The sequence below is a fragment of the Micromesistius poutassou genome, assembly GCF_964030765.1.
Source record: "Micromesistius poutassou genome assembly, contig: SCAFFOLD_612, whole genome shotgun sequence".
Lineage (NCBI taxonomy): Eukaryota > Metazoa > Chordata > Actinopteri > Gadiformes > Gadidae > Micromesistius > Micromesistius poutassou.
Window position 1 is genome coordinate 7,936 of NW_028177244.1, and position 22,246 is coordinate 30,181.

The window sequence follows — 22,246 nt, forward strand, 5'->3', positions numbered from 1 at the left end:
GTGTGTGTCTGTGACGTGGGAGGGGGGGGGGGTCAACTGTGGTGTGCGTGTGTGTTGCCGTTTAAAAGCGAGGGCTTTTTATATATGGCCCGTGTTTCACATGGGAAATGACAGGGAAGGGGGGGGGGGGGGGGGGGGGTGCGGGGTAAATACGTTCTCCAGAAAACTCCGGTCAAAACAAGCTGCCAAACATTTGACCCAAGCTGCCTTTCTTCACGTGGGCCAGAAGCTCCGTTCTAAGCCAAGGTCCTGTTCAGCATTCGGTTCAACAATCTTTTTCTTTGGCATTTTCTTGGCTAAACACACAATTGCATTTTAATAGCTTCTGTTGGGGTGGGGGGGGGGGAGACATGATTTATTACCGCGTTTCGCTCGTTTTATTGCCTCAACTTTGTCTTGTCCTTTTGTGCCGTCACATGACTATGATTTTTGCTCCTTCGTGATTGGCTATCGACGACAGAATCAGATCAGAAGGCCGCAACGCTGAAACGCAAAAAGCATAATGCTGAACGAAAGGAGCTACTTCGATATTCCTTACTGGGCCACCGTCGGGCTCGACTGATCACAACAAAAAGTGTGTTTAGTACATCTGGGGGACAGCATAGAGGTATTGGGGGGGTGGTGGGGGGGGTGTCTCCAAACACGCACACACACACACCACCGAGATGCCGTTGCGTGCTGCTTCAACACCCAGGCGCTGTTGTGCGCTTGCTTTGTGCTGGAGTGATCCTTGTCGTGGTTGAACGCTTAGTACGTCCACAGGTGTGTCTTACTGATCAGTTCTCAGTTCCTCGTCGCTGTGCTTTAGTTAACTCTGGAGAAATGGGGGTGGGGGGGGGGGGAAATCAACCGTTGAAAGACATTTTTATTTGTCTCTATTTCTCTCTTCTTCTGGAACAGTATTTTCTCTGCCTATTAAAGAAAACATGTATTCTGTCTAGCTCCGCCTCTGCTTGTTGCTTGTTTCGTCATTCGTCCCACGCGGGGTAGTGGTTGTCCACATCTTAACCACGAGAGGAAAGATAACGTGAAAGGGCGGCTTTTTGAAAGCTATCCGATATTCTCTAATATCAGAGTATAAAAAGTACCGTCTGCAACATGAACTCAATTGCAAAAGTTGGTCCATTGACGCGATATCACATACTTCTCTTTTTCCTGCCAACGGAGAAGGTCAATCGCTGGACCAGTGACGCCAAGGGTCCCACTTATCTCACTCGCGTCCACCGCTTGTGCTGGAGAATACGAACCACTCGTTTTGGCATGAGGAAGGACTTGGCAGCAGAGCGGTAATCACACCACTGGTCTGCTCCCATTGGTTCCCAGGGGACGGGGGGGGGACGGGGGTCAGCTGGCGTGGACTCGCCCGCCGTGCCCTCGCCGGTACGGGGGCTATATAAAGACCACGAGTCGCGTCACGACTCCGCGGAGGAGAGCAGATGTTCCCACAGAGCGCTACGACCTGCGGGGGTCAATTTCCTCTGACCGCCGATGGATCAGACCCCCCCACCCCACCCTCTTCTCCATGTAGCCCGGGCTAATTCACACGTAATGATGCGAATACTGGGTGACCTTATTGACGTTAGCGTAGCGCGTTCGACACTCGTGATTGGTCGACGGCGAAACGACCGTTGAGTGATGGAGGGGGATGACCCAAAGGCCTGTGCAATGGAAGTGGAAAAAAAAGGCAGTGGATGAATTGATTGGGTAAAACTAATCAGCAATTATGTACTATTTATTAATGAATATTGACTAATGAACTGATTCTAATAATTTATTTGAGTCATTCATCAAGTGAAAATATATCAAGTGAAAACATTTGCTTCTTGCAAGTGCAAATATTCTGTTATGATCTTTTTTATAACCTACCAAATATGACCAATTGATTCCTAAACAGTGGTGCCACCGTGCCGGCTCTAACAACACACAGCGCTATTACACACATCCACCCGGGTTGCGTTAATCAGAGGGCGGCGCCGGTTGTCATGGTACTACATCCTGTCGCAGTGGATTGCAGCTCTACAAAGAGACGCAGCGCTCACACACTCATAGTGCTAACGGTATGGGAGAGGGGGTGGGACTGGCTCCCCCATCGCCCCGCCATCTCTCCTACTGAGCTGAGTCAACGTGACACATCCTGTGAAGATAAGGCCACCGCTCTGGTTAAAGCTTATATAAAAACCGCGCAGATCCCGACGCCACGGGAACCGCAACGTTGAGCTACTTTCCTTTCTGTGCGAGAACGACGAGGTGACAGTTCGAGGGACGTGCAGAGATGCTATTCTGTCCTGCGGTGCGTTTGTCAAACCAAAGGACGTTTGTAACGACGTGTTTGACCCTGACATGACACTCGGGGAGGTGATGGAGTATCGTGGCCAAGAGCATTTTACTGAGAGGCATAATGATGAGCAGGAGGACTCTGCGCTCGGACGTTGCTTTGAATTAATAACATATTAGGCCTAACACGGGCCAACATGCAAAGAGAGAGGGAGAGAGACACGTTGTTTTTGAGACACCTTTGAGTTTGATGGAAAGGCTTTGAGACGCCTTTGAGTTTGAAGGCACACCTTCACCAGAATCAATGCTCAGCATGGACTACAGAGGTCTTCATGCTTGGTCGCGCGTTAACAGAAGGTCAGTTCTAGGTCGTGGGATATGGAAATATCCTAATGGCTACAATTCATCAACCGCTGGCTAACCAACGCTGACGACAGCATGCATTATTCCTGCTATAAGTTTAACCTGATCAGCACTAAGGTAATCCCATTAGCTTGCGACGGTAATATTATTGCTCAGATGAAGCGTTTGAACCCCGTCCCACCGTGTGCACCGGTTCGCTGAGCAGGGTTTCATTAGAGATAACATTACCCGGGATCTCTGGACTATCCATTTTCATTTTCGTCAACAAGACTTTGCCCTTGCAATACATATCCCAATAACCGTGGCTCTGTAACGGCGTGTTCTTCGCAATTACAGTGTCAGGTTTTACATGAAACCAGACCCGAGGGGGAGCAACGATTCTATAGACTTTAATACTTTCATTGCAATCAAGGGATTCATGGGTTTATATTAAAATCGGTAAGACATTGCCTGAAAAACAATAAGTGCCCAATCGGTGACGGCCATATTCAGAATCCTCCTCAGCCGATGTGTGCGCGCGAGAGCAAGTGAGTGCGTGACCTGAAACTAACACAACACAGTGTGCGTAACAGTGTGCGCAAGTCGAGGAGAAAACACCTGCAAAGCCTGCTGCTTTGACGGAACGGCAGAATGTGAGCGCTGTCACTTGTGTCAGGCGTCGGCCATCACGGCTGCGACGGGGGAACGCCGGCATAATGACATATGAAGGATTAGTCCCCACGCCGCCGTTAAACAGTGTCAGGGCCCGGAGCAGCGTGGACTCCCTGGGGGGGGGGGGGGGGGGTTCTCTGATCTCGTTAAAGCTGCACTTTTTGTTACTGTATTCACAGAAGACATCAATCTGGTTGTACTTCACAATGCTACATCGTTAGACTATATTGCTATGCACAACACTATGACTAACTCTGCTATACGAGAATATGCATTTATAATTATTATGTTGTACACCTGCCATCATTCTCAGTTTTCACACTTTGACACTTTTTTCCGTTTGGAATCGACCTAATCGTCTGTGATGAAAAAGGTGTGAGAATGTACTAAGCGAGGAAATGTCCTAAAGTGCCTCTCCCTGCCAGACAGCCGTGTGGTTGGACAGATCTTCATTTCTAATTGTTTTCAACAAAAACAATGATGACCATCGGACTGAACCAATCAGCCCAAGCAGAGGCCCGGTTGTGTCTGTCGACTTCCACAAAACCAAGACTGCATATTTGTCATTACTGAATGGTACACAAAAGCGAAAAGGGTTTAGTGATTCATTAATCCAAACCATTACACAAGACAATTCCCTCACTACCAATAATAAAAGCCATCCTCATCAATATTGGGACGCATTAGTCCCAATAACCATTTCCATTACCCTCTCTCATTCACGCAATTACCAGCAGCCCTTCAGCATTCACTAAAGCTTCAGACGCCTGCACTATTAACATCTGGTCTGACGCAAACAAATCATCTGAGGTGTTGAACAGAAAGAATAAACAGGAAGATAAGTGCGTCAAGATTGCATTTCGTTCATATTTGCAACGGACGACATTAACCTATTCCCGTTTCTACATTAAGGTCTTCAATGTATTCATACAGAATGTAAGCCATAAATATGCTCCAGTGTAAGACCCCTGGGAAAAATCCTGATTGGCTGAGTGAAGTGAAATCATGCTTGTAGTCGCGAACGTCAAGCTAACTAAGTAGCCGTTTTAGCAGGGCCGTTCTGTTTAATATTGTGGAAAGGATGTTAGTGAATGATTCAGAGCATGATGCATTTTAAATGGAATCACTTTTGGTCTTGTGTCTTAATTTTTCTTAAAACAATTGTAGCTGAAAATAAACATAGCAAAAGTACTTCAGTCATTGAGGGCAAAAATAGGCCCAATGATAGGCTAAGATTTTTTTATTTAGTTTTACAAATCAAGAGTAGGCCTGATTTGACTAATTGGCTTTGCATCCTTTCCTTCATCCCTTGTAGTCCAAGACATGCTGCCCACCAGCTTTCAAAGTACAATGCTGCCACTGGTGGATTTGTATCGATTTTATTCACATAATTATCCCTCCCTGCTATTTTGTAGTTCACCAAAACACCCTGAAACAACTTGATTCTCACATACTTATGCCACCATACGCCACTAACAGTGCAAGCAGGCCAATGGCAACCAAGCATGCAGTCCTTCCTCCCTCACTTTAAAAACCACCAGCCACCACTGCTGTGGACGTTGGGGACTGAACTCATAAACTTTTGGCTGGGAATCGACCATCCTAAGCCCTAAACAATCCTGGCACATACAGTATGTAGATCTTAAGATCTCACCCACTGTGCATCCTTGGATGCAGATGTGTCAATGAATATTTGAATACCTAAGTGTCAAATTCACAATATTTAAGTGTGTGTGATTGAGTGTGAGTGTGTATATTGTTTTGCCCCAACACGTTACGTGATCCCAAGAGGACAGCACAGACCTGGGGAGCTGATATGGCCCAGAGTTTCCTTCTGGCCCAGTTAGCCGCTGGGGTAAAAGATAAGCTCTCCACGTGAGAGCGATCCAGAAGTGAGCAATCATCACTACAAATAGTTTCATAGCTTCACTCTAACTGCTACACAGGAGGTGACCTTGTCATTAAGGATCAAGGGAGGGGACTCAGAATCTAACTGTACTTATTGCTTCTTGCATCACCGATATATACGTGGGAGCATGGCTGGAAGCCAGCAGAAATAGAACGTGCCAAGAGAGGATCTGGCAGCAGACACGGCCAGACCACCACCACCGGTCAGGTTTGCCTCCATGGAGAATGTGAACATGTTGATATTCACCTGTGGGAAAGTGTTTCCTTTGAGGATTCAAGTCATGTTTTTAAGGATCTGCTTGTTTCAGTATACAGCAGATCATCAAAATATCCAATCTGCCGAAGGGATGTGATGTATATTGTAATACTCTAGGTAGGAATGCTTTGTAATATTCAAGATAGCTATGCATTCAGTCTTATAACACATTCAAATTCCAGTCTCTCTTCCCATCCCTTTGTCTGCTTTGATCCGCTGTCCCTCAAGAGAGCCAGGCGAATGAGCCCTCGTGATAGGCAGGCCAATCACGAGCCAGAGAGGTGAGCTCGAGCTGTGATTGGCTGCCTCGGTCAAAGGCCAGAACGGACAGCCCTGCGACAATGAATAGGAATGCAAACCAAAGTAAGGCTGTTCCAACCCACAGAGGAAACACATTGGGTCTGAGTGCCTATGGAAAATAAGGACATTTCACGACACCCTAAAGGAGGCTGTGAAACGTCAAACATCTGCAGGAGGATTTGGTTCAGTGAGATTAGATGGGTTTTGTATCTTGCCTTGGACAGAGTAGGCCTAATCCGTCGTATTTATTAGAGGCGCTTACAGTTAACGTGGGTTCAGAGACACTGCACCCCCCCCCCCCCGGTTCCCCAGAGCCATTCCCTGCTGTCTGGGCTTTTGCTTCAATCCAGAAGCAGCTTGACTCGATGGGTTGCGTTACCATTTGTTGTGCGACCAGACCATGTTGGTGTAGCGCTGCGAAATGCTGTTAGCGACAAAAGGCAAGACGGAGCGTCTACATAATAAAGACGCACGTTTAGAGACGGAGATTGTGTTTCGTTGGCACACACGGATTCAATTCAACCCCGTGGGAATCACTGAGTGCGCCCCGGTCAGGGCTCAACATTGTGTTGTGTTTGTTACTCTGCCCTGAAAGGTTTGTGAAGACGCATTCGTCATCAGCCTACTGGAAAAGCAATATGATATACTGGGACGAGTTGTGTTCTCAACTGTATTATGTAGGAATTGCATAATAAGCGTCAACAAACTTTGTATTGTCAAACCTAGGCTTGCGTTCCGGTCTCTCTTGTGGCACTGACCAATGGCTGAGCTGCGAGCACAAATCGTAGCAGAAGTGAGAGAGCTAGACCGCTGAAAGCAATGCAGTGGGTCAATCGTATGTCAGACCTAGCATAACCAATAAACTCAGTTGGTGAGACTTTGTCAGACCTAGCAGAACCCATACACTCCCTTGGTTAGTATGGGTTATGCTATGTAAGACTTAGCCTAACACACCCTGACTATGTAAACACGCTATGCTATGCGCGCATGAACAAATGGTTGTTTTCGTTTTCTCTACGGCAGTGAGCTTGGCCGTAGACTTGTTTTTCAAATTTTAAATGAAGACAAATATAAAACACACACACAATCCCCAGAGTTGCTGCAGAAAGCGCTCGGAGCGACCATTCATGGGCATGGAAAAAGGCAGTCTTGAATCTACTGTACAGGAATGTAGACTTATAAGGGCACACACTCATTAAATCATGACCCGTGTGGAAGCCCGTACTGCCAGTAATTACTTTGGTGCGCAGAAACCATCAAAATGTAAATGACCAATTACCGTCATTAGGTCCAACCTATCTCAGAGCATGTGTGGGTGCGTGCGTGTGTGGAGGCTCAGGTGGTGTGTGTGTGCGCGTCTCATAAATATGGAAATAAAGCAATAAAGAGGGAGACACCCTCACAGCTGATTTATATTGCATCAGTCAGAGAAAGGCCGTCTACACAGGTGGCCCCCTTTGGGAACTATTAGTTTGTCACACCCACACCCACACCGATTACGTAACCGACCCCTCCAAGACTATACAAGCATTCATATTACATAACAATCATAGTCACTTGGATTAAGACAATATACATACAACCGAGGATTGGCTGTTAATAGATACAATAAACTCTCCATCAAGGTATATAAACTGTCAGCATTCAATAAAGCTGTACACTGAATGATATTGATACAGTATAATATCCCAGTGCTATCTAGTGTTCAATGGTGCCTTCATGTGCTATGGAAATGATGGTAAATACCAAAAACCAACGTGAAAATTGCACATGAATACGTCGTAATTTCCACTGGAGAGCCTGTAGAATATTTTGATACACGAGCTGCAGAGATGAGCTGACCTTTGACCTTTTCAACAGTAACCGGTCAGGATCTGTGGGTCCGCCGTGTTTCATTTCACTACGACAACAAAAGCACTTGACCACAACGCACTCGTAATTTCCAGTTGGAAAAACAAATGGGAAGGATCGCCTTTTCCATAGCGCGTGAAGGAAGCACAAGACAGTATTCATGGCCGACATCTTGAATTCATGTTTCTCAGCGGTCGGTTCAAATGAAGAGCAGGAGGTGGAGGAGGAGGGGGGAGAAAATGGTGAAGTATTTATTGGCAGACAGAGTATTATAGTATTTACATGAACAGCTGTGAGGGCGGCGCGTGTCCGGAGCAGCGTCTGTGAACGCGCGTCATTGCGTTTGGACGGCGCCGTCTTTGTAGAGAACGTCTGCCACCAGCCTTCTGATGGCTGCTGGGTCCTCGCCGTCTGGGGGGGGGGGGGGGGGGGGGTGAGAACCAAACAACGTCTCATTTACCTGCGACGGTTCGAGTTGAACGTGAAGCCTTCTGTCGACGGTGCTTAGAAAATAGATGTATCCCTAGGGGTAGGACCATGAAGGGTCTAATATATGCACAGTGTGCCGTGCTGCTTCTGTGAAATAACAGACTTTGAAAACAAGATGGTGCGTGAAAGTGATTGAGGGGTATTCAAGAAGGCCCGCAAACGTAAATTCAAAATAGTCTGACCTCGAACGGCAACAACAGAAATTCAGTTTCGGAAAAAAAACCGAACCTCACAACTTCAAATCGTGTTTGCCGGTGAGTATGTCCCACACAAAACACATTTTAACAATAGACTTGGATTGGTTTGCTTTTGACACACAAACAATTTTTTGAACGCTTGCCTAGCTGTCGGGGGCTTTCACGTAGCTTAGCGGTACGCTACCCGCAGCGACAGGGAACGGCGCCTTGTATTTTCAGTCCGAACTCGTCGTTAATTTTACTTCCCTCGTTAACGATCCACGGCTGAGGCAACAGGTCTGTAACGCGAGCGACGGAGCGCTGAGAGCACTGCTCTCTGCCTGCCTGCCTGGAGGGAGAAGCCATCGATCGACTGATCCCCAGCTAACGTGTTTACCTGGGCTCCCAAAATAGACAGACAATAACAGGCGGATAAGATAACAAATCTGAAAAACGTAAAGAATAAAATGCAGTGGTATGTAAATGTGGTTTTATGGCGTTTTCATTGGATTTCAATCCAGCCATATCGACCCCGTCGATCAACCCCGTCGTCACGACGCGCCGCGCCGACGGCGACCGAAGGGCGACTATTATGGGATGCAGCTCGGTGGGCTGGCGGTGGGTTGTCGGGGGGTCAGACGGGGCCGTGGCTAGAACAGAGAAGATCTGTCTGTCTGTCTGTCGGTGTGACTGACTGCCGCTCCCTGAGGACAGAATGTCTGTCTGTCTGTCTGTCTGCCTGACTGCCTGCTTGTGTGGTTGAGTTAAAAAGGAACTGAGGGAGACAGAAGAGAGGAAACGAGAGCGAGCGAGCGAGAGAGAGAGAGAAGGCAAATGAGAATGTCCCTCGCCCCCACTGGAAGACCGAGGATTAAGTTTCCTCGACAAAAACGTGTCTCTGCTCGGCGGCTCAGCCCAGTCCATCGACCGGCAGATTTACATACATTACAGCCAGGAGGACGGCCATTTAAAGCACTGCATGACTCACACCGTCCGCCCCTCCAGTGTGTGTGTGGGTGTGTGTGAGAGATAGGGGATTCTTAATTAACCTAAGGTAAGGTAAGGTGGCCATTTTCGGTGTTGAAATTCTCTTTACATCTGGGAAAAGAAAAGAGGACGAGAACTGTATCTGTGGCCGTCGCAGTCCAGTAATAAGCCTGTCCAATCAATAGATTCAGCCTGATTGAATTGATTGGGTGGCCTGCCTGTCTGTCTGTCTGTCTGTCTCTCTAATTTTGCATCAATATGTGAACACCAGAACAGAAAGAAAACAAAAAAAACACAGTTAAAACGATTCCCTGAATCACCATGGGAACGCCACACACTTTAGGGCTACCTCTGCGATGCTGCAGTACCGGCTACGACCTGAGAGGCCGCCAGGGGGCCGGTAAGGAAACGAAAACTCATTAATGTTTTACTTTCTGCCGAGCCGTTTGGCATCGGCCCCTAACCGTGCGGGGAAAGCTATATATATATATTTTAATTGAAATTGATATCCGCTAACCGCTTTGCAAAGAACGGACCATCTTTCACTGATGTAGTGCTTCTATTAAACTGAGAGATTCTTTCATCTCAAGGAACTAACAAAAATGATATGAAGTTGTGTTGCTTCATAAGGGAAGGAGAGCTCTGGATCAGTCATACTGAAAATATATCCAGCATTTACTTTAAACTGGTACATGGTTTTCCCCACAAAGAAGGTTCAAGAGTTCAGGAGGATTATAATCAACGCAATTCGCACATGGACACCCCCTCCGCACGTGAGGCGACGAGGGAGGCCTCCTGATTGGTCCGGCGGGCGCGCCACTCACCCAGCCCCAGCTGCTCCAGCAGGCCCCGGAAGGCGGGCCTCTGGTCCAGGATGCGTAGCAGGTTGGTGGGCTCCATGCGCTCCAGGCCCACCCGCCAGTAGACGTAGATCTTGTGGTTGAAGCCCACGTACACCAGGCACGGGCTGTTCCGGCCCTCCTTACACGTGTACTGGCCTGCACCGCAAATAAACAAACAAACAAACAAACAAAACGCATGTATGAATATGAGAAAAATCATGATTCATGTTTTACCTAAACTCAGCCAAATGTGTATTATGGATTGACGCATTTGTATGTTTGTTATGTAGCAGACATTTCTAACATGGATTGTGGACGCATGTGATTCAGGAGCACGTTGGGGTTTTGTCGTCGAGCTCAGGGAAGCTTACCGATTGGTTGCAGATGTTGAAGTGGAACCAAGCACCTCTCTCTGTACTTTTTTGTCTATGACATAACACTAAAAACCAAACTCTGAGCCTAAAAACACCTCATCATAACGGTAAAAAGCTTAGTCCTTACCCTAACTTATAACAGCAACTCTCATACCAACCTATATTACCCTAACTAGCACATACATGTACATGTTTCTAGCCCAACCCAAAAATAACACACGACCGTTTGTCTGTGAAAATCGAAAACCATTATTCACAACCCAATGGGCATGTCGATTGTGACCACAAGCGGTCGTGCCCTCGCCACTTACAACTCCTGTCAACTCCCTGCATCCTACAAAAAACGTCAATGTATTGATATCCAACAGAGATATCTCAGAATGGTAAAATAACTGTGCGACTGTTCAGTTCACATCCAAGAAAATGTAAAAAAAAAAGAACTGTGTGTACTAACATGCAATTGAGTGGTACGCGCGTGGCGGATATAAAGCCCTACATGGAGTAATCAGAGCCTCGCGGCTGCTAATTAGCGGAGTATGACGCAGCGGTGTCACCATCACCGAGACGGGGTCCGGGGGCCTGTCACCCACGAAGCGAGGCTGGCGCGACTCGGAGTGCACCAGAAGGTTGGTATTCTCAACACATTTGAACACAGACGCAGAGAAATGTCTCTATACAATGTCAGTATCGTCTCACGTTTTGATTAACGGGAGGAGAAACGTAACAGCCGCGGCGATGGCTATAGCCCAATACTGCCATCTAGCGGTGGCGTCGACTTAGTGGAGGTTTCGATTTATAAACCTGCATTGTTATTTGTATTCAATGGTGACACTCTCACTGCAAAAGTAGATATATACTGCAATCACACATGGTACAACAGCCACATCTTAAGGTGATTGATAAAAAAAAGCAATATTATCTTAATATATTTATCTTAATTCTTCCTCTCTAATCCTAAATAATTATTTAGACATTTTGTTCACTGTGAAAGACAGAAAAATAAAAAAAGGGACACACTAAGAGCAACACGTCCTCCCTCACCGGCACAGAAGGCGTTGACGTTCTCCTCGAACTGGAAGCGCACCACCATGCGGTTGTGGTCGATGATGTAGGTCTGACCGTCCCAGGCGCACGCCACCACCTCCTCCCGCCCATCGCCCTGGAGACACACACACACACACACACACACACACACACACACACACACACACACACACACACACACACACACACACACACACACACACACACACACACACACACACACACACACACACACGGTTCTGGGTGCAATCGCCATTCTCTGCAGTCTACTGGTTTAGCGAAAATGTAGGTTGTGTGTGTGTGTGTGTGTGTGTGCTAGACTCATGGTAACATCTAGTTTCTGCAGCTGTACTGTGTGTGTGTGTGTGTCTCTCTCTCACGGTAACATCCAGTTTCTGCAGGGCAAATAGCTGGTGGTCCACCTGGACGGACCACAGCAGCTGTTCCGAGCTGTCCATCAACTTCAGTGTTCCTAGCAGCGCACGCCACACGGAAACACGGGGGGATGCGGTCACCATGGCAACCAGCACAGGAGAGGCATCATGGTAAATAGAATATGGCAGAAGTTCAGCAGGTGTACAAACAGCCCCGGAGTCGTTATTTTCCTCAAAATGTTTTTCCACACATTTATATTAATCCTGGGTGGCCAATTCAAATGTAACAGCGGCATGAATCCAGGACATTCAAAATCCCAGACCGAATAAAAGCATTTCCAAGGGGGTTGGGTCTACAGCTCACAACGTTCATTAGTTAATTAGTGAAATGAGATGCCAGCCTCGTTAGCAACTCGATAGAGATGTAGCCGAACGTATATCTGCCTCTCCAATCGCTCTTATACAGATGAGGATTGCTCAACATTTTGTTGTGTTCTCGTTTGGTTTTACACCTCATTTCGACAGCCTGGCATACTACGATGTAGGGCTGATTAAAAAAACAGCGATAAAAACCCACAGTGGAGCGTCCCTTTATCGTGCCAACAAGGGGATGTTCGCATAAAGATTGTCCTTACGATCAGCTAGCGATGTCGTAAAGTTTTATTTGGGTGTTACACTTAAAAACCGCACCCTGCAGAGATTTCCACCCGGCTCCTGCTTGATAAGACTGATTATTACTTTGACCTTACCATCTAGAGTGCACATAGCGAAGAGACCACATTTGGACGATTCCTCCTTTGAACCTATGGACACATAAAGCAAAATATTATAACACAGTCACCAACTGATAATTCTCACTTATTTTTTGGTGCAATATGATAAAACTGGGGTCTGCTGTGGTCCATTGATAGAAGGTTCCAATCCGATGGCGGGCCTACCTCTGCTGATGCTGCCGATCAGGTGGGTGGACACGTTCTTGTTGTGGATCCGCCCGGTGGTCAGATGCAGAATGACATCCCTGGAAGGCCCGTCGCTGCAAGAAAAACAATCCAAACTCAAATAAAGAAATACACCCAAATGTCCCTTACTATAAAAACATAATCTCTTTGCTTTATAGGTAGAACACTGCCATAAAAAGTACCACAAGGGTTCTTCCTGTGCAGTCAAAGTGTTACGTCTATAATACCTTTTACAATAAAGCGCTTTTCCAGACACTGAAAGAAACCTTGCACGGCAATAAAATAAAACAGTAAAAACACTAAACAATCAAAAACTCATGTTATGACTCGTATATAAATCATATAAATGATGATACAAACAAAACATCTCTCTTTGCACCTGCCGGGTGTGGAGACGGCATCCTCCCCGCCGCCGCCGCCGCCGCCGCCGCCGCCGCCGCCGTCCCCGCCGGGGGGGTCCTGGGTGGCCCAGGAGCAGAGCAGGATGGCGTAGCCGCAGCCGGGCTGGGACACCATCAGCTCCGGGAGGCCCTCGGGCCCCGGGTTCACCGACAGACTGTCCACCTGCACAACCACAGCCGTCACACACACACACACACACACCGGGTACACCCACAGACTGTCCACCTGCACAACCACGGCCGTCACACACACACACACACACACACACCGGGTTCACCCACAGACTGTCCACCTGCACAACCACAGCCGTCACACACACACACACACCGGGTTCACCCACAGACTGTCCACCTGCACAACCACAGCCGTCACACACACACACACACACACACACACCGGGTACACCGACAGACTGTCCACCTGCACAACCACAGCCGTCACACACACACACACACACACACACACACACACACACCGGGTTCACCCACAGACTGTCCACCTGCACAACCACAGCCGTCACACACACACACACACACACACACCGGGTTCACCGACAGACTGTCCACCTGCACAACCACGGCCGTTCACATCGCGGGCGGAGGGGGGACTCCTGGGGCGAGTGGCCTCAGGTATTCAGGTCTCTGCCACGTCGTCAGACGCTGCTGGCGTTTTGGATTTGGTGTCGTGTGGTTCAGAGTGAAGTCGACCGAGAGTTACAAATTTCGGAATTCGGAATGTAACCTCAGACAGCAGCAACTATGTTTGGGGTGAGTGAGTGAATGAGTGAGTGAGTACATGAGTGAGTGAGAAGTGAGAACATGAGTGAGTGAGAGAGTGAGTACATGAGTGAGCGTGTGTGTGTGCGTGAGTGAGTGAGCATCCAATTAAAGGATGATTAACCCAACCCCTAAAATCATCCCTTCATCCACGTTATCCGGCGCCATTTCACTCACACACACACACACACACACACACACACACACACACACACACCCCCCCCCCCCCCCCCCCTACCTGTCCCTCCAGGAGCCACTTCTTGAGCAGGATGAGCTGCCCTGACCCCAGGTCAGTGGCGTCCGCAGGCTCCTCCCAGCGGAAGGCCCGCACCACGCGGTCCGTGTAGCCGACCACCAGCTCACAGCGGCCGTCTCCGTCTGCACAGGGACCCCCGAACACGTTGTCTTCATTACAGACGTCAACACAAGACTAAGGGTTTTTCTGATGTTTTTTTGGAGGATGAGATCATCACATTCACATTCACCTTCAGGGCATTCAGCGGAAGCTTTTGTCCAAAGCGTTCCCCGCATACAACAAAGATATCTAGGATAAGAAGCTACACGATGCTAGGTGCTGTTTTTAAGTGCCGGGACGTACAACATACAATAAGTGTGTACATTAATGGCCAGGACGTACAACATACAAAAAGTGTGTACACTAAGTGCCAGGTCATGTGACGTGGGGTGGGCGCAAATAGTGACCACCCTGAACTGCGACATCGAGTATTTTCACTTGGTGCGTCGGTGACAGTGGAGCGAGGGTTAGGGGCGTGTCTACAGGAGTAGTGGGCGTCGTCCCAGTGGCGCCAGACCTACCGATGTCACTGATGAGGAGCACCTTGGTGTTGGCGGGGATGTGCTGTGTGAAGCAGGGTTTCTGCTCCTCAAAACACAGGGACTCGTGCTGACTGACGGAGTCGGCCTTGCCCGGGGTGGCGGCGGCGGCGGCGGCGGTCATGTCGAACAGGTGGAACCAGCCCTCGGCACCCACCGCGACCACAAAGTTCTGCCAGGAAAAATAGAAATGAGGTCACCGTTCAGGTATCGAGATGGATGTGGTTTGGCTCCCGGTTTGGGTAGGTGATGAAAAACTCACCTTTCCTTTGTTGCATACGTCTCCAACGGCAACACATGTGAGCTACGTGGGAACAGAACCAAACGGGGAAATGTAGAGTCAATCAATTGTATTTGTGAAGCGCTTAGTTAGTCCAGAGTTACAGTCTCAAAAGGCACACAGGACCCCATTTACGACACTCCCTAAACCTTAGCCCCCTACGGGCAAGGACATACTCCGATAACTATATAGGAAAAAAACATAGGAAGGAACAAAGAGGAGGGATCCCTCTATTTCGGTTCAGTCGCTTTACTGACCATGCCCACACAGGTTCTGGTCATCCACGGTTTGGAGACGTCATTCTTGTAGATCAGCAGTTTCCCACTGGTGTCCCCCACGACGAGCTCGTTCAACTACAGGTGGTGGAGAGAAACAGTCAGGAGGTTGTCCCAGGCTTTAAAAATAAAAAGGTTTGCGCATCAGTAAACCAATATCGTAAAAAGATAAATATTGAAATGTACCGTATCGTTGTCTGCATCTCCGAGACAGATCGCATGAGGAAACAGAGTACCCGTAAAGTCCAAACTCACACGCTGGACGAAATTCAACGACCTCATTGTTATTGAGATTGCTTTAAACTACGAAAAACCAGTGACACAGTTGGACACTATTTCAATTTTGTTGACTGGTTTATAACTATCAGCCGCCTCCATCACATGCAGAACAATAATAAAAGGCTGGCAGCACAATCATACCGTCGCATTATCGTCGCTACATGCATGCAATATAAAGTTAGAAACAGAAGGACTGCATGATTCACATGAAGTCCATGTTGTACACATGCATGAGAAAACGACAGACTTATGGCGTTCCGTACTTCACATAAACAATGCCATGTGACCTGAAGGCGCAGAAGCACGCCCCTTCTTCTTCTTTTTCTTTTGACGTTCATACGTTTAAACAAACCGCTCGTGCATTAGCGCCATCGTCTGAGCAGGAGGAGGAATGAAGGATCGTTCTTCTTTAGGAAACAAAACGCATACAAACTAAATTAAAGAAACCAAACAAATTAACCAACTATAACTTAAAATATATATATATATATATATATATATTTTTTTTTTAATGAGAGCCCTCATCCCTTGATTGTTTACCAAATATTTATTTAAATCTCATGTGTAGCCTAGCCCTTAACATATCCGTTTTTATTTTAATATTACTCTCTAATATCTGTATTTTGAACACACCAACAATATATGTTCCACTGTTTCTGTCAGCTGACAATGATCACACCTTCCGTTTGGATGCTTTATTAACACAAATAATAAACAGAATATGTTCAGTTCGGTAAAGTAACAGTGGCACGATAAGCCCTAGAAAACTAAACAAAAATATATAGCAATTAAAATAAAAATTAAAAAATAAACTAATGAAACGGACACACACACACACACACACACACACACACACACACACACACACACACACACACACACACACACACACACACACACAATAACGACATGCAACTACTAGTCTTCTGAATTTCCACCTCTGGCCGCTAGAGGGTGCTGAAGTATTTACTAGTGGCAAACTGAAGGCTCGTTATAGGCCTGCGGATATTTTCAATGCAGGCTATGTTTACTGCACAGCACAGTCATAGCTCTGTTAGGCCTATGTTAATTCGTCACGATACATACATATATACATACATATTAAGTATGTGTCCTGCACTTTCATCTAGATTTAACAAAGCATGATCGTTTAGATATAACATATAAGACATACGTTTTAGATATAAGGTAGCCTATATTTTTGCCGAGAGATCTTTAGTTTTTTAAATAGGCCCACTCTAATAGTCTATAGCCAACAATGCAATCTAGCCTACTTTATATATAGAAACCGAAACTTAACCTAATTACACTCTGTGCCCACTGAACCGAGCAGGCGCCTTTGTTTGGTATTAAGTTCATATTATGAGTGCAGAATGAATCATAATATTAACACTTAGTATTAAGAATATTTATGTATTATGCAAAATCACTCTCATTGTTGAGAAAATCGCACCAACAGAAATAAACAATACTTTTATCTTCAGGGAAAATAATGTATTTTTAATGGCTAACAAATTAAAAACTAAATCCCTGCCCCAAAGTGAGATTATAACCAGCGCTTATCAGCTTTGCTTTATTATCTCACCGCGACATCCAAACTGAAAAAAAGAAGAAGTTTGAATAGAAACTCGGGCGTCCAGATGTCATATTAATTATTACACTCGGCTATGACTGGAAATCCTCGAGTATAAAGTGAGCGCCCTCCTTGCCTCTGGAAGAGAGGAGTGGGGAGAGGGGGAAAAAGCCTTTACAAAGCGCTAATTGGGCTGTGGAACCGCACGGACGGGGCATGGATACGTTTCAGAAACCCCTCGCGATAGTAAAGGGGTGAGGGGTGAGGGGGTAAGGGGAGGCGGGGGGGGGGGGGGAGGGGGGAGGGCGCGCTTGAATAGAACCCACGCTTCATTTCTAAACGCCCTTGCTGTGCCAGAAAAGTGGAGGCAAAAGAAAGGAAAGTTGATGGGGGCAGTTTTTTTTTTTTTTTTTAAACGCAAACCTCCCCATTTGAATGCCGCGTCGAAAAATTGCACAATTATTTGTTAAACTTCTTCCAGAGCGATGGATAGAGGCGTCTGTGGTGGCGGAGGGGGAGAGAGGGGGACGGGGGTGAACTGGGACAGAATGGGTTAGGGCCTGTACGGTTCGTTTTGATCCGAGTGAAAGACTTTTTTTTTTTTCTATTAATTTTTTTAAAATTCTAGACACTTTTTAAAAAAGAGAAAGCAAAGAAAAAACAAAGATTCAAGAGATACGCCGCGACGAGGCCGTACTGTAACAATATAGGGTGTATCGAATCATACACAAAGCGTCTCCCCAAAGCAGTGCACTCCCGGGCCGGCCACAGATATATCCTTGATCCGTTCCGCCTCCGCGATATAAGCCCCAGTGTTTCTGCGGGCGCGGGGCATTGTGCTGCCCCACGCACACCACCACCAACACCCGGGCACATGCCTCCGCGGCTCGGCGGGGTTAAACAAAAAGCAGAGAGCCGCGATTGAAAAATAAAAAAATAATAAAAAGCAACAAGTTATTTAAGTGGCTGAACCACCGAGATGGAGAGCGACAACTTCAGTCACTTTTGAGTGTGGTTATTTTTGTTGTTGTTGTTGTTGTTGTTGTTGTTGTTGTTGTGTTTCTTGGCAAATAGTCGGAGGAGGGGAATTAAGAAACTATAGCGACGAGAGGCAGCGAGGGAACGAGAGGGAGCGAGAGAGCGAGAGAGCGAGAGCGAGCGAGAGAGAGAGAGAGAGAGAGAGAGAGAGAGAGAGAGAGCTGTCTTTCAGCACCACGCTGTAAACTCGCAGGCATTCTTTTATTCCGCACCTTCCACTCTCCTCTAACGTTGAATGTGCAATACAGTTACCATCGCTATAAACGACATCCATACCATGTGGATGAAACAATATAATCCCCAATTTGTGTAGCCTATCCACCTATCTCCCTTACTCTGAAATCCAATTAAAAATGACTGTTGACATTTTTAGGCCTATTTAAGTATGAAGTCACTTATTTTCTGTTTTTATTGTCGGGAAAACGGAAAATCGCCCCGGGGTCCCTCCGTCACCACTCTGTATTCATGCATCATTTGCATCCATCACCGTTCAGAACATAAAGGCATAACGCACCGGCGGCTATAGGTACACACGAAGGGCTGCGCTTTGGCGCTTGTTTGTTTAGTGGTTGAAGTGGCACGCGCCCGGCGTACGCAGAGCGCCAGCACAGGAGCCGCCTTATAGGTGAACACGAGCGCGAGGAGGAGGAGGAGGAGGAGGAGAAGGAGGAGGATGAGGAGGAGGAGGAGGAGGAGGGGGCGTGGTCATCCGCAGCGCGTGGGCACCGCTGATGTATTGAAAAGCCGTGCGCGTCTCCCCTTTGGATTCAGAGCAGCTTGAGGAGCGTGTGGTGCAGAAGCCCCCCCCCCCACACACACACTGAAAAGGAAAAAAAAACCTAAAGTGAGCAAAGAAGCCACACGTGAACGGCACGAGCAGGACGCACGAGCCCAACCCAACCTAACAACTTTGAAACTTTTCCTGACACTTTTTTCTGCGCAACTTTTTTTTTTTTCTTCTTCTTCTTCTTCTCCATCACTTTCTTCCCGCAATGGACATCACGGCCAAGATGGAGATCAGCATCAGCAGCCAGCAGCAGTTCGTCCCGTCCGCGTGCTTCTTCGCCAGCGCGGCGCAGAGCGTGCAGCTCAGCCCGAGCAGCAGCCAGAGCAGCGGCAGCAAGTCCGCCGCGTCCAATCAGAAGCAGCGGCAGCGCTCCGCGTCGCCCGAGCTGCTCCGCTGCAAGCGCAGACTCAACTTCGCGGGCTTCGGATACAGCCTGCCCGCGACCACGCCGCACGCGGTGGCGCGCCGGAACGAGCGCGAGCGCAACCGCGTGAAGCTGGTCAACAACGGCTTCGCCACCCTGCGCGAGCACGTACCGAACGGCGCGGCCAACAAGAAGATGAGCAAAGTGGAGACGCTGCGCTCCGCGGTGGAGTACATCCGCGCGCTGCAGCAGCTCCTGGACGAGCACGACGCGGTGAGCGCGGCGTTCCAGTCGGGCGTGCTGTCGCCCGCCATGTCGCAGAACTACTCCAACGACATGAACTCCATGGCGGGTTCGCCAGTGTCCTCGTACTCCTCGGACGAGGGCTCCTACGACGCGCTGAGTCCCGAGGAGCAGGAGCTGCTGGACTTCACCAGCTGGTTCTGAACGACGTCTATGGTGAGCGCAACCTGCTGTGAGATTTGCGTGATATATGTGCGGGTTTTGCGGAGTGTTGAATTGACGTCTTTTCCGCTGTGTTTGTGATAGACGGTGTGTTGTGAACGACGGCCTAACGTGTTTATGATTTTGTCTACGCAGAAATATGGATCAACATGTGAGACATTTTGGAATCCAGCGCTTGGGATGGCCAGCGGGAGAGGGGTGGACGTTACCCCCGGGATGGAGACGCACTTGTAGCGGGTGCTTTGGGTTGTTTCTGGTCCGGCACAACCCTCACCAAACCCCGCGGAGACCTCCAGAGAGAGAGCCCGGCCTCGCAGCCTGCACCCCCCCCCCTCCCCCCACCGGCCTGCTCTTGATATCGGGCCGCAGAAAAGCGCCAAAGGATGGGGAGAACTTTCTCCGGCGGACCGTGTAACTTTCTCCGGCGGACCGTGTATGTGTGTGTGTGTGTGTGTGTGTGTGTGTGTGTGTGTGTGTGTGTGTGTGTGTGTGTGTGTGTGTGTGTGTGTGTGGGACGTATTGTCCTGGAGTGAATTCATGTTCAACAGCAGCACGCAAAACAAAAACATTTATTTAAAACGTCGCTCTTTCAACTATGCTAAACCCAATCCAAGAGTACCAACTTGTTTCCTAAACTTCTGGGAGGTTTATCGGTGATAACATGCTTCCAAATCGCGGATTTATTCTATAGGCCTACAAATTCTATATCGAACGTTTTTTTTCTAAGTATATTCAACTATTTTTCTATGTAAAGAGATTTATAGATGTTTTGTAAACATTGTTTTGTACATATGTGCGTGTCTATATATTGCTATGCTTCAATACCTCTTTGCCTATTTTATTTTTAGACAAGTAGGCTTATAGTCACACTTTCCTCTGTCTCTGGCTATTCTGTACGATGAAGTCTGGAAGAGGTGGGGTTTATAACCCCGACGTCTAACTCTAGCACCAATGTGTCTTATTCAATACCCATAGCAAGGAAAATACATGCTATTGTGTATCATGTCACGGAGTTCACAATGATCAAGTTATGCAGCTATTGTCCAAAAAGAGCGTCTAATGGCGACATGCCTGTTGCCTATGTTTGTCTCTGTGCACCATTGCCTGATGCTCTGTCGTGTTTTTCACATATAGGCCTGAACGTGTGTTGAGAAAAAGTTTCCAGTAACCATATTTTCTACACTCTAGTCCGAGAATAAAACAATTTCTTAAAAAAAAAACATGTCAAGGTCTCTGTCATGATTGTGTTGCGCAATTTTGGTCACATTATTCAATCAGTGTTATTAAAATGCACATCAACAATGAGATGGTTCTAGAAACACTTACAATGGTTAAATGTATGCTCTTTTCGGGATCGATATTAGGTTGTCTGAGATTGACTATTCACACAATTGACCAACAGGACATCGCTACTTTAATTAATTAGTCTTCGGTCATATATGCCAAGTAATAAATCCACTGTAAAGGATGTGTACTAGTGTTTATTCCTGCATCCCTAATATTAAAGCAGAGTCACTCATACGCCATTTACAGCCTACACATTAATAGGCTACAACTGTGTGGGAATTTAACAATTTAGTCGAATATGAGTGTAGTAGGCCTAGCACGTTTATTTCAGCCAAAACAAACATTAAAAAAGGCTACTCATTTAAATAAGACGATTTTCTGAGATATATTCATTCATGATTATATAACCCATTTGGTAATATCTTAAGCGCTTTGCGAAGTGACGGAATTCGCTTTTCTTTACGAAAACGAAGTTTGACAGCAGGTAGTGTAGCGTCACGGCGGTGGCGCGTGCCGGGTCTAATGAGTGAGTGTGTGAGCGGTCGAGTGGCGAGACACGGCGCGTGGCCCCTGAGGACAGGAGCGTGCAGCGCGCGCAGTGGAGGGGAAAGCCCCACCTGGCCGAAGCTAAACTCTGGTCCGCTCCCGCGTGGGGTAGCCTACCGTAATAAAGGAGCGTCGTCTCTGCTTTGTTGCTGTAGATCTCCCGCTATCAGCATCGGTGACAGTTACTGCGGAGTGCAAGTATTTATTAACCTATATTCTGAGCAAGCACAAAAGATAGCCTACATTCATTGTGTCTGCGGTAAAGTACAACTCGGACTATAGCGTCGGCGATTCCGTGAATCATTCATCTTGCAAAAAAAAAAAAATACATTTCGAAAGCGGACTTTGTGTTTATTTTGCAAGAGCCTTCTACAGGTTTATGAGGGGTCTGCAGTTCTGGAATCATGATAGAAAACCTCAAAATCCTTTGATCTGTGTACAATGTGTTGGAGTTGCTGGAGTCCATTGAACGCCCAAACCTATACCTTATGC

General features: G+C 47.4%; 2 protein-coding genes across 3 annotated transcripts; one reads left to right on the forward strand and one right to left on the reverse strand.

Moving 5' to 3' along the window:
* Positions 1–7,856: 7,856 nt before the first annotated feature.
* Positions 7,857–15,940, reverse strand: itfg2 (integrin alpha FG-GAP repeat containing 2). 2 transcript variants are annotated; one of them, XM_084491153.1, is made up of 12 exons: positions 15,602–15,940; positions 15,398–15,493; positions 15,123–15,164; positions 14,843–15,032; positions 14,265–14,404; positions 13,228–13,412; positions 12,828–12,922; positions 12,639–12,692; positions 11,896–11,987; positions 11,513–11,612; positions 10,080–10,253; positions 7,857–8,014 (listed from the first exon to the last, which is right to left on the reverse strand). In XM_084491153.1, exons 1-12 carry the CDS (start codon positions 15,695–15,697, stop codon positions 7,938–7,940), a joined length of 1,341 nt encoding a protein of 446 aa, XP_084347279.1. In that variant the 5' UTR covers positions 15,698–15,940; the 3' UTR covers positions 7,857–7,937. The 2 variants fall into 2 exon arrangements, with proteins under 2 accessions (XP_084347279.1, XP_084347278.1); XM_084491152.1 differs by having other exon boundaries at positions 11,513–11,630.
* Positions 15,941–19,297: 3,357 nt separating this feature from the next.
* ascl1a (achaete-scute family bHLH transcription factor 1a) lies at positions 19,298–19,903 on the forward strand (the record flags this gene model as incomplete). The annotated part of the gene is made up of 1 exon (XM_084491154.1): positions 19,298–19,903. The coding sequence occupies one exon, from the start codon at positions 19,298–19,300 to the stop codon at positions 19,901–19,903; it is 606 nt and encodes a 201-aa protein (XP_084347280.1).
* Between the last annotated feature and the right edge of the window lie 2,343 nt (positions 19,904–22,246).